Below are 12,064 nucleotides of genomic sequence, written 5' to 3' on the forward strand. Positions count from 1 at the left end.
AAAGAGATTATATATTAAAAACTATAAAGCACTGGTAAGAAAAATGAAAGGTTTACATAAATGAGAAATTTTTTGTTTTCAGATATGAAATTCTTCCCCAAACTGATCTGTAAATTAAATCCAATACTCAATAAAAATCTCAGAAGGCTCTTTTTAAACTTCCAGGTGGATCCTTTTCTGAAGTGTATTTTCAGGCAGAGTCTCGCCAAGCTGCCAAGGCTGGCTTTGAACCTCCAGCCTTCCTGCCTCAGCTCCCATGAGGAGGGATTACAGACAGGCACATGTCACTGCCGGGTGCTCATCCAAAGATTTATATGGAAATGAAAGGATCGAGAAGACTCAAAACAATTCTGAAAAAGAAAGACACAGCTGGGGAGTTTAGTGTAGAGTGCGCACATTCAGGACTAATGACAAGCCACATCGTCGGGCAGTGTAGAAGTGACACTCGACGGAGAAACAGCATGCTAGAATGGAAGTGAGATTCCAGAAAGAAACCTTTTTGTTTAGTGTCAAAGGATTTATGAACAAAGTTGCCCAGATCATCCAAAAGAGAAGGGACAATCTTTTCAACAAAAAGTCCCAGCAAGACCATTATCCACAGCGACAGGACACACCTGTGGTCCTTGCTCTATGCCTGCGGTGTGAGAGAAGCAGGGCTCTATGTGGAATTGACTGAAAAGGTCAGACATGCAGAGAACAAAACAAATTCCCAGCTGCTTGGCACTCAACAGGACTAGGACTTAACAGGAAGCGGACACAGAACAATCTGAGGCACGGGGCAGAAACATCCTGATGCCAAGTCCCTTAGGGAGCCCTTCGGGGTCCCCGCTGGGGTGCAGGAAGTTTACATTTGTGATCCCATGAACAGCACTGGAACTGCAGCGAGTTAACTGCAACCCACCCCTTTCAGTACAACCCACGGAGAGAACCGAGAGACTAAGGTACATCTGCAGTTGTGGGGCGCCCCGGGTGCAATGGCTAACCGGAGCAAAGGTCTCGACCAGGAACGCACCCCAGTTTTATTCATTCTCAGAGGAGAGAGAGACTGGAGATGAGTGACTACGAGAGTGACAGGACGTATGAGAGTGCTGAGAGCTGGACTCGGCAGGACTCTGAGGTTCACAGTCTAGGAGAAATCCTGAACGATTTTAAAGACCTTATGACAGCAGGTATAAGGTAACTGAAACGTCAGGAAAGTTGTGATGGGGCCATTTATGGGCCGGGGAGACAGCTCAGTAGAATAAGCACTTGCCTGGCGAGCATAAGGTCCTGAGTTCAATCCCCGGTAATGCAAAATAAAATAAATAAATAAATATAGAAACTCAATGGCCATTTATGGGGCCGGGGAGATGGCACAGTAGAATAAGCGCTTGCCTGGCAAGTGCAAGGATCTGAGTCCAATGCTCAGTCCCACAAAAAAAAAAAGAAAATTGTGATGGATTTCACCATTTAAAATGTCATATTACCGATGTCATATTAAAATGTCAATCACATATTACTGATCATCCTGTGTCATAAAGATAACTAGATTACAGGGCAGCAATGTTGATTTCTTACTTCGAAGGGGAGCTCCGTCAACTCGAGGTTCCCAGAGAAGTCCAATCTCTCTAGACTCGCGCAGTCGCCGAGTGCTGCCGGAATGTTCGTCAGCCTGTTGAAACTCACATTGAGCTCTCTCAGGTTCTTTAGACGACCTGGCATCAGAAAAAGGTCATCTCCATTGAGCAGGTCCTTCAAGGTCTTTTAGGAACAAAAACAAATCTAAGAGGTCAGTGGGATGTATGCGTGGTGAGACAAGCGGGTTGTTCACACAGAGCGCACCAATCTGCATTAACTTAACTGTAACATATCCCGTGTCTTCAAGAATATAGTAGAGGGCTGGTGAGATGGCTCAGTGGTCTAAAGCACCTACTTAGAGCAAGCTTAGCAAAAGCACAGGGACCGTGGTTCAATCCCCCCGCACCACATGCCAGCCAGTCCCGCCCCCTGGTGGGCTGAGCTAGCCACACACACACACACACACACACACACACATACACACACACACACATAAATAAATAAATAAATTTAAAAAAAGAATATAGTAGAAGTCACTGCCACAACCAGGAAGTGAGTGTACTCAGAATAACAGGAAGTAGCCGGGCTGACTGGGAAACAGCGTATCCCAATTCTGATTCTTCGTTGAAGACACACATACCCATTTCCAAACTAGAAACCAACACAAGAGCAGATAGAAAGAATACTCTCTCACACTGTAGGTATTCTAAGGACTTGAACACTGAGCCATTCTTGTTTATTTTAAATTAGAAACCAAAAATTACTGTTTACTTTTGCAGTATGAACACCCAATACACAAACTTCTTGCCATCGCATAAAGGAGAAAGTAAGGAGCTCAAAGATAGTGTACTGGGGCAGGGCCACTTCCGATCAGCCTTCCTGGTTCTCGTGTTAGAAGATGGCACAAGTGACGTGGAAACCAGGAGCCCCCGACCAGCCATCTGACGCCCCACACGCCCCCAGGCCATGATGCCGCCTTGGCACAGCAGAAGAGAAGAGGAAGTGATAAAGCACTCCATGCACACAGGGCCGAGAAGGACACAGTGACTGGCACAGCTGCTGCTCCTCCAAGTCTGTGTGCAGAAGAATCTGTCTTCTGTGTAAATAAGGCAAGTAGAGCTGGCAGAGTTGGTGCGATCCGAAAAGACCCAACCAGAACATGGGCAGCCCGGATGGATAGACAGTTCTCAAATGAACACGTACAAATGGCCAACAAATACATGAAAAAATACTTGCCACCTCGAGCCATTAGAGAAAAGCAAATGAATACAGCACTGAGATTCCATCTTACCCCAGAGAGAGTAGCTGTCACTAAGAAGTTAAATAGCAACAAATGCTGATGAGGCTGCAGGGGAAAAGGTCCCTTCTACACTGTTGGTGTGGGACATGAACTAGTACAGCCACTATGCAAATCAGCACGAAGAGCCTTCAAAAGAACCCTAAAAGTAGGACTCCCATTCAACCCAGCTAGTCCCCTTGTAGGCATCATCCCAGAGGAGTTAAAGACATCAAATTACAGTGACCTATAAATATCCATGTTTATAGCAGCACAACTCATAATAGCTCAATCTTGGAAGCAGCAGATGAGGGGATAAAGAAGATGTGTTTATACACAGTGGAGTACTCCTCGCTCTGAAGGATAGCGCTGAGTCATTTGTAGGAAAATGGACCCGCACTGAGGCCCTAAGTGTGAGTGAAATAAGCCAGACACACAAGCTTGACTATAGCGTGGTTTCTTTTATGTGGGAAACCCAATATATAAATAAATTTTTAAAAAACAATAAAAGATGGATAGTAGGGAATGGGAGACAGATTTTTTGCAAAAGAGAAAAAACCCCAAGAGATGGCGGGAGGAGGATAGAAGAGCGAGGGAAAAGATGAAATAGGAATTGAGAAACCACCGGTGCTCTAGCTCAGTGGCACAGCGCCTGCCTGAAAAGTGAGAGGTCATGAGGTTGACTCCTGATACTGGAAAAAACAATTTTGAGAAATCCATCTTGCTCTACAATGAATGAAATCATTAGGTGCTGCAAACATGGGTGAGCAAAACAAGACAGCACTACTCCAATTGACCTTTAGATGCAACATAATCCTTATCAAAATTCCAGGAAGCTTTGTGTAGAAATGGACCAATAGATCCTGACTCTTGAACGCGGCTCCGGGGTGCCCATCCAGCAGCCCTGCTTGGCCAGCTCAGGCCAAGCAGACTATTTGTTCCACCCTGGCAATGAAGCAGGACCTCCCGAGGCTGGGGTGGAAGGGACGTGTGCCACACAGTATTTCTCTACACCAAGCTACCTCCCAGGCTGGGGGACAGAACATCAGGGGTTTGTTATGGAATAGAAGGAGAGGCTGGTAGGGCGGGGACAGGCCTAGAGACAGGTGCCTGTGAAGGGGACAGGAGAGAAGACTTGGTTTGCTGAGCTTTGAGGTAGGAGAACTATGCACTCAGCTTCCCCTTCTCCTCTCAGCAGGGGCTGCCTGCTCATCCATGCCTGTGCTTGGTTCCACCCACCTCTGCAACTCGCCTGGCTCAGGCTCCTTGCTGGACACCCAGGGTGAACAAGCCAGACCCTAGGGGTCAGACCGCATGCCCACTGGAGCCAGGAAAGATAAGAGAAATTGATGAAAAATAATCAGCCTTACGGTGGACAGGCTGGCCATGTCACCGGCTGACTGTGTCACACAGACACCATCATTAACTCTCCCACTCCAGCCTCCTCCGCTGTAAAAGCCATACATCCGGGCAGCAAGGCTGGGATTCAGCGTGCCTGGAGATGCCGTGCACTTGGCCTCACGCCCAGGTCTTGTTCAGCCACATCCATCCAGCGCAAGGAAGTAAACAGGATGTTTTCTCATCTGGCCCGTGGTGCCGACAGGGCAGGACAAACTGTGACCTCCAAGATGTGCCATGGCCCCAGTTTCCTGAGCCCTAAAGGCAAACAGCCTGCTGGGGGAGGGAGGGGGACACCAGGCCCAGAGAGGCACCCGGGCCTTGCCATAAATAGGTAAATAAGGCATACTCTGGTCCCCTTTGTAGACGAGATCACACATACCCCAGATCTCACACTGGGGTGTACTGCCCTCCTCCAGGTCCAAGAGCATCCTCTCTCCCCAACTCATGCTTTTCAAGAGAAGAACAGTCATGCCACTGGCTGGTAATACCTCCAGGCATAGCCATTACAAGACTAACAAGAATAAATAGAGTACAAAATTTGACATAACTGGGACCCCATGGGCCAGACCCAGCCTTCTGTGGTGGCCTCGGGCTCAGCTCCCCACCCACCTCACTGCTGGACACTGGATTCCCAAGCCCAGCTGGCAAGATGACATGGATGCCTGAATCCAGTTCAACCGCCGTGGCTTCTCAGGTGTGAAATGTTCTACCTAGAAAGGACTTTTCAGGGGACTCTGTCTTCAGAAACCAGTTACTCACCAAGAACCTTCCCCAAAACAGCCAACTCTGGCTTCTGGCAAAGCCACAAGAAGTCCCTAACTTGACAGCTAAAGGTGGTGGCTGAGTCAGCTGATGTCACAGAACCTGCTCTCTCCAATCTGTGACCCCCTACCATGGCACTTTCCAGGGAATTCTAGGGTCCTCTTCACCCTTCCCAACACCAGGAAGGACACAGAGCGGTTACCCAGCTCTGGGCCACACTGATCTCTCCCCACTCACCAGCCCGCAAGAGGCTCTCAACAAGGACAGCATACTGATCAAGTCCACCCCAGGGGACACAAGTGGCCTGGGGTATGCTGCCCACAGGGGCACTGCAGCTGAAGGACAGCCGAGCTAGAGAACCCCCTGCTTTCAGAGCAGGCAGCAAGGAGATGTCCCCTGAGCCCGCAGGGCTGGCAGCTGCAGAACAGCTCTGACACGGCTCTGGGTCAGAGTGTAAGCAGGGCACCACAGGCCTCACGCCCAGCAAGGCTGAACAAGCACCAGGCCCCAAAAAGCCGCCCTCCACCCATGCTGCCCCGGCTCCTGCTACCTCCTCCACCACTCTCCAGGGCCCGGGGCAGGCACTGAGGGAATGAGGGAGCCTGTGCCACCCCTAGACCTTTGGTCCTCATACCACAAAAAAAAAAAAAGACAACCATGGTTGCTGCAGTCTTCATCTTACGATGACACAACTCAATGATGAAATGATTGAAAATCAAGCTTCTGATTAACCAAAACAATACAATGCACACCTGTAATCCCAGCACTCGGGAGGCTGAGGCAGGAGGATCACCACAAAAGGCCAATCTGGGCTGCTTTGTGAGCTCAAGGCCAGCCTAAACTACATAGTGGGACCCTATCTCAAAGAAAAAAGGAGGAAGAAGAAAAGAAGATGGAAGAGAAGAAAGAAAAGAAGAAAGGAGGAGAAGAAGGAAAAGAAAAAAGCCTAAAATGATGTCTGAATTTCAATCTCAGGGGCCGGGGAGATGGCTCAGTGGAATAAACGCTTCCCTGGCAAGCGCAAGGGCCTGAGTTCAATCCCCGGTTCCACAAAAAAAAAAAAAAAAAAAGAATTTCAATCTCCAGGACCAAGCACACACCAAACAAAAGACATTGTAAGGCAAACTAACATAATGTACTGTTATACACACTCAATAGATTCACTCTATGCTCACAATAATAGATTAGAAGAAAATGAATGGAAGGTTCCTGAACAAAACATTGCTCACTTACAAGACTTCTAGTTTTTGTACAACTAGCAAAGGCTTGGATGGGCTGAGTTATATAGGTGAGAGCAGGGTACAGAAGCCCAAAGGGGACACTACAAGCAAGCAGCTAAGGAACACGGAAACAGCCTTGCCCAGCAATGTCCCCCAGTAATTGGAGGAGGAAACATGGGATTTGGGGGTCATCTGCCCAACAGCTCCCTGTTTATCCCAGACAAGAAGCCTGTAGGTTCCTGCTCAGTAACATACCAATTTCAGCTGGAAGATGCGAGATTTGGTTTTTCGGCAGATCCAGAATTCTCATTGCTTGAAACAGCTCAATGTATGTAGGAATGACTTGAATCAGTGTGCTGCTTATGTGCCATTCTTTCAGGTGTGTCTGCTCCTTCAGTGAATCAGGGAGCTCCTGCGACAGGACAGAGGACAACTGTCAGAGCAGCTCCTGGGGGAACCACACATTTATTTCAAAAAAACAGTGCAGGACAGCAAATAAGACTGCACCAGACTTCACAGCCAGCCAAAAAACACACCCGCACTTGTCACTGATCTCACACCCAGCCCTGTTTCCAATGCATGTTATGTTAGGGGAGCCCTGCGTTCCAGGCCGGGCTCTGCAGCTTCGTGGGTGTGCCGTGTCCTCAGGCCCTGGCGCTGAGAGGCGAGAGAAAGGTCTGACACCCCCACAAAGTCTTTTTTGTTTTGTTTTGTTTTTCCAGCCATGGGTACTTGGGCTGTCCCAGCCACCCAGGGAGATATACGCCGTGGCTCAGCAGGCTTCGGTGGCGGGTCATCCCCTGGATTCCATCCTGCTGCGGCCCCACTCGGCAGGGTCTGAGGGGGCCCTTCTGCCCCTAGTGATGTGGAAAGTCTGCCTGCACTCGTGAGAGCCCACTGCAGAAGTCTGCTCTTGGTGGGGTGGCCCCGCAATACTAGTAAGCACAACAGAGTCCTAACAGAGCCTCTGTGGGTGCTGCGAGTGAGCTCTATGTGAGTGCTGATGCCCTAAGAGCTGGCTCCAAAGGCGGCCAGGATGGAGAACGACGGAACCGCTGTCTTCGATCCTTATGAGCTCCTGGCCTGCGGGGAGCTGCTAGCTCTGAGCCACGAAGACGGTTCAGGCGCCAAGAGCTGCCGGCACACTCCCCACACTACAGGAGCTACGCTTGGCACGGCTGTGGTTTCTATACAAGCCGACCAAAAGAACCCTCAGCCACTGCTGACGGTTTCTGAAGTGATGAGAGGAACGCAGTGGTACCCGAAGCCTTCCCAGCTCAAGTGTCCCTGGACGACATTGTGGCAGTGTCGAGAAGCACTACAAGGCTTCCAGGGAGCTGTTCGTGCAGCTGAAGAAATCTGCTTCACCAAACGATTCCCAGCCCACTGCAGGGTGAGATGCAGGGCGCCTGGCCTCATGAGACCACACGTGGCACCTCCTCGGTAAGAGGAGGGCATGCCCTAGGGGGAGGGGCAACTCCACAGCAACCCTTCGGTTCTGTGCTGGGTACTGTGACACACTTCCTGGTCATCACTGGCTGTGAAGACGAGGCCTTTAAGCTATGCAGGTCCCCGCGCTCCAGGATCACCTACAGGACAGTGCCGTGGGACAGGCAAAGGGGGCATTATTAAGGCCCATTTGAAAGAAAAAAGCCAAACACAAAATGCTTACATGAATCGCTTCACTAAGGACCGACTGTGTCCTTCACAAGGCTAAGTGCAAAATGAAAACTGGGTCCCTTGTTTAAAATGCCAATATTGCCGGGAATATAGCTCAGTGGCACAAGTGCCTGCCTGGCAAGTGCAAGGTCCTGAGTTCGATTCCTGGTACCAAAAATTAACTAATTAATTTAATTCCAGGATTGTGACAGCCAGACGCTAAGACAAGCAAAGACCTTTCTGAACTCAGGAGTCTTTGAGCTCCCTCAGACACAGCTGAGGTGGGGGCAGGAAGAACCAGACAAACGGAGAAGATGGGGATTGCCTGCTGGGGCAGAGCGGCTCCTTCCTAGTGGCCGCAAAGCAAGGAGAGAGGGGAGGGGCCTGGTGGTAGACCCTCAGGGCCACGCCCCCGTGACCTCATTTCCTCCACGAGGCTCCGCCTCTTAAAGGTGCCACCGCCCAATAGGGCCACAGACTAGTGAGCCAGCCATTAGTGTTGGGGCCTTTAGGAGACAGTTAAGATCCAAACCATAGCACTGAGATTGTCTCTCTCCATCCCAGGAACTGAGTGGGTCCTCTGCGGGTTCTCATAGCTCAAGAAAAATCTTGACCGGAAGGCAGCCGGGAGGGGGAAACTCTACAGCCACATCCTAAAAACCAAGCCCACACTGGACACATGCTCAGCACTCAGCTGCCCAGCGCCCAGTCAGCCCAGGCTCTCCAATTTTAGTATACGTGCTGCCGAAGTGAGCACAGCCCGGGGTCTCCAGACCCTCAGGAAAAGAACCTCCCCTGAAGATCAGAACAACGGACACCGTCAAAGCAAAGAAAGCTGAAAGAAGAAACCATCCCCCCAAAAAGCTATGGGTGGATATCAGAGGGGCTTTGCAAAGAAGGGCTCTTGGTTTTGGAGAACTTTTTTTTTTTTTTTTTCAAAACCGGACATTGAACTCAGATCCTTGCCTTTGCCAGTTTTTGTTTTGTTTTGAAAACCGGAGATTGAACTCAGATCCTTGCCTTTGCCAGTCCAGCGCTTATCCTACTGAGCCATCTCCCCAGCCCCTAGAGAACTGTATTCACAAAGTGTTCGCACGCAGTCTGCTCCAAGCCCGTGGAGAATTCCCCACCCGCAGCAGAGATGGGCCTGAACCAGCTCCTGTGCCGCTGGCCACATCCTGATCCTGCGGACTGAGCCCCGAGCCTGGGTGCTGCTTCTACCAAGACAGCAGGTCACACGCATCCAGGTGATGCCTCCCCAGGCCAGGCTGCGGGTCAGAGGAGGGCGGCCAGGACACCACTGTGAACCCCAGAAAAAGAACTAGGGGCTTCTCTGTCCCGCCTCCACATGACAGGACCGGGCAGCTGGAGCAGGATAAGCAGGGGTCCCTGGGCCTCTCCGCAGCCCAGGACCATCTGTGGCTTTAGCTGACGGTGTTAGCCGCAAGGAGCTGTTTTAACATAAGGGAGGGACATCTGGGCTCACCTTCCAGTGTTCCCCACAGAGCTCAAACACAAACGAGCTGCTGCGTCGGGCCTCACCCTTGGCCTGTGAGCGCTCCCTGGCCAGGGAGTCCCGCTCCATCTTGTCCAGAAGCCTGGTGCTGGTGTCCACGAAGCCATTCTTGCAGTACTGGGCCTGAGGAATGCCCTTCCTCCGGCACTCGGCCACGAAGTCCCACTCCTCCTTTATCCTGGAGGCAGGGAGTCAGGGTTATCTCGGCGGATCACCCTTTGGCCACCAGCCACCCACCCACCCTCCTCCTGCTCCTGCCCCCAGACAAAAGCAAAGCATGGCTCTCCCCACGGATCGTTGGTTCCTCTGACTTAAGAATTCGAGGTGAATTGGATGGACTGTCTGGCTAACATTACTGCCAAGATCACCCATACATTACAGTCTCCAGTGAAAGGACATATTATTCTGTCTGCCAAGACCCGCTCATGCCTGAGGTCTGCAGGCCTGGTTCTCAGGTTTGGGTGCACATGTCACTTGGGTGCACATGTCACTTTTGTAAGGGGACTTTTTTTTTTTTTTTTTGGAACCGGGGATGGAACTCAGATCCTTGCGTTTGCCAGTCAAGCACTTATCCTACTGAGCCATCTCCCTGGCCCCTGTAATGGGACTTTCTGCTCTAAAGAAACCACTACTTAGTTATTGCCAGGGTTTTGTCTTTGCAGTTAAGCTGAAGGGAGCCAGAACTTTATATATTCACATTCATTCATTTGGGAGTTTTTGTTTTGGTTGTTTTTTCTTTTGAGATAGGGCCTCTCTATATAGCCCAGGCTGGCCTTGCACTCCCAGAAATCCTCCTGCCTCAGCTTCCTGAGTGCTGGGCTTATAGATGTGCACCACCACACTGGCATGCTTTCCAGTTTTGCTCCTGACGACACAGGCTGGCACAGGTCCCCAGGCCTCAATCCCAGGGAGCTAAGCCTGGAGAGGGCCTGGGGCCTGAGTGCCAGATCACAGGACACAGTCCGCACCTGGCTTCCCCACCTATGCCTGTCCTGACCATCACACTGCGTCCTTCCCAGCCAAGGCCCACGAGTGACTCCTACTTTTCCAGTGCGCTCCTCTCCAGGCGCTCTGCCTCCTTCCTCTGCCGGGCTTTGTGCTTCTTGACTCGAGTTTCCCACAAGGCTCTGACGACAGAGATGTCAAACACCACGACTTTGTGCCCCATTTTGGAAGCATGAAATCACCTGTGTTTAGAAAAACACCCGCGGATCAGCTTCCTGCACACACAGCACAAGGTTGTTGCTGTTGCTATTGGCTTTTTGAGACAAGGTCTCACTCTTTCCCAGGCTGGCTTCAACCTCATGGCCATCCTCCTGCATCAGCCTCCACCGTGCTGCGATCACAGGCATGTGGAACCATGCCTAACCCAAAGCTTTAACAGGAACTTGGAAATATGCATGAATCCACTATGTTAGGTCATGTCTTGTCTTATTCCGGACAGCGGCTTGCTAATGTCCTCCATGTCCAGTCCAGTGACACCCTATGTCCAGGCATCAGCACTCCCCTGGGGCCCCCTTCCATGGAGCAGCGTACTGGCCTCCAGGCCCCTCTGTTGAACTCAGCGGTCGCAAAGCCCAAGCTCATGGTTCCTTCTTCTGTTGAATTTATAGTGTGTATTTCATCTTTCCCAAAGGTTAACACGCTAGGGAGAATTCCATGAGTTGATCACAGCACACACCCACGTACATGTGCACATACACACACAGCTCTCCAGTGGAACAGAACTAACTTCTCTAGACATAGGAAACCTCAGTGAGGTTCAGGGAAAGAGGGGTGCAGCCAGTGGTGGAGCCAATGCTTAACACGCATGCAGCCCTGGGGTCCATCCCAGGGGGACTCAAAATGACCACAGACAGCACTCACTGAGTAATCCAGAGAAGCCCCCTTTAAGTTTATACCAATTTCTTCTAAACACAGGAGCTCCCTTTCCTTCCCTCTTTCAGGACGTGGGGGCCCCGTTCTCCTCCAGTCCTTGCTCAGCTCCATCCTCACCCTCTGCAGCCGGCTTATCCAGCCCCTCCCACCTCTCCCCACCAACTAAGCTGGTGCTGGTCCTTGCTCCACTCAGGAAAGTCTTCTCCTGAGTGGAGATGTCCTCCCCTCCTCCGCCTCCCACCTCTTCTGCACTGACCCCCACCAAGTAACACAGGTAAAGGCAGCCCCGAGCCCCCCGGGCAGCTCCCCCCACACCAGACCAACACCAGGATGGTACCCACACTGCGAACCCTCAAGCCTCATGTACTCACGGGTGGGGTTTTAGGAGGTGACTGGATCATGGAGCATGATAGGGTACTCACCCATGGATTAGGTCACAGATGATTTTATAGCCAAAGGTGGTGCTGAGAGATGCCTGGTCAGAGGAGGAGGGTCACTGGGGGCCTGGTCTGCCTCCCCCCTCCTTCATCCCTCTGTGCTTCCTGGTGACCAGGCCATAAGCTGCTTCTCCCATCAGGCCCCTCTGCCCTGCCTCTGAGCCAGCCAACTACAAACTGAAGTCTCTAGAAACTGAGGCAAAATAAACCTTTCCTCCCTTAAACATTGGGTGAGGGGTTATGCCTCGGCCTGGAGAAAGTAGCTGAGACCTAGCTGACTTAGCTTCAGCAGGGGAAGGCTCAGAGCAACGCTGCGTGGGGGTACGGCTCCCTGGTAGAGTACTTGCCTAGAACTTGG

General features: G+C 51.1%; 1 protein-coding gene across 6 annotated transcripts in view; it reads right to left on the reverse strand.

Moving 5' to 3' along the window:
- Lrrc2 (leucine rich repeat containing 2) overlaps positions 1–12,064 on the reverse strand; it is a 32,383-nt gene that overhangs the window by 8,220 nt on the left and 12,099 nt on the right. For 5 of the 6 annotated variants that reach the window (XM_023700744.1, XM_004640682.2, XM_023700740.1 and 2 more), the window contains exons 2-5: positions 10,435–10,578; positions 9,362–9,569; positions 6,472–6,628; positions 1,558–1,694 (exon numbers count right to left, since the gene is read on the reverse strand). In XM_023700744.1, the coding sequence (XP_023556512.1) occupies positions 1,558–1,694; positions 6,472–6,628; positions 9,362–9,569; positions 10,435–10,559 (627 nt within the window). In that variant the 5' untranslated portion in view covers positions 10,560–10,578. Of the gene's footprint in view, positions 1–1,557; positions 1,695–6,471; positions 6,629–9,361; positions 9,570–10,434; positions 10,579–11,691; positions 11,747–12,064 lie in introns of those variants that run through there. The other variant, XM_023700742.1, reaches the window with a different exon arrangement.

The sequence above is a fragment of the Octodon degus genome, unplaced genomic scaffold (assembly GCF_000260255.1).
Source record: "Octodon degus isolate 3935 unplaced genomic scaffold, OctDeg1.0 scaffold00126, whole genome shotgun sequence".
Classification (NCBI taxonomy): Eukaryota; Metazoa; Chordata; class Mammalia; order Rodentia; family Octodontidae; genus Octodon; species Octodon degus.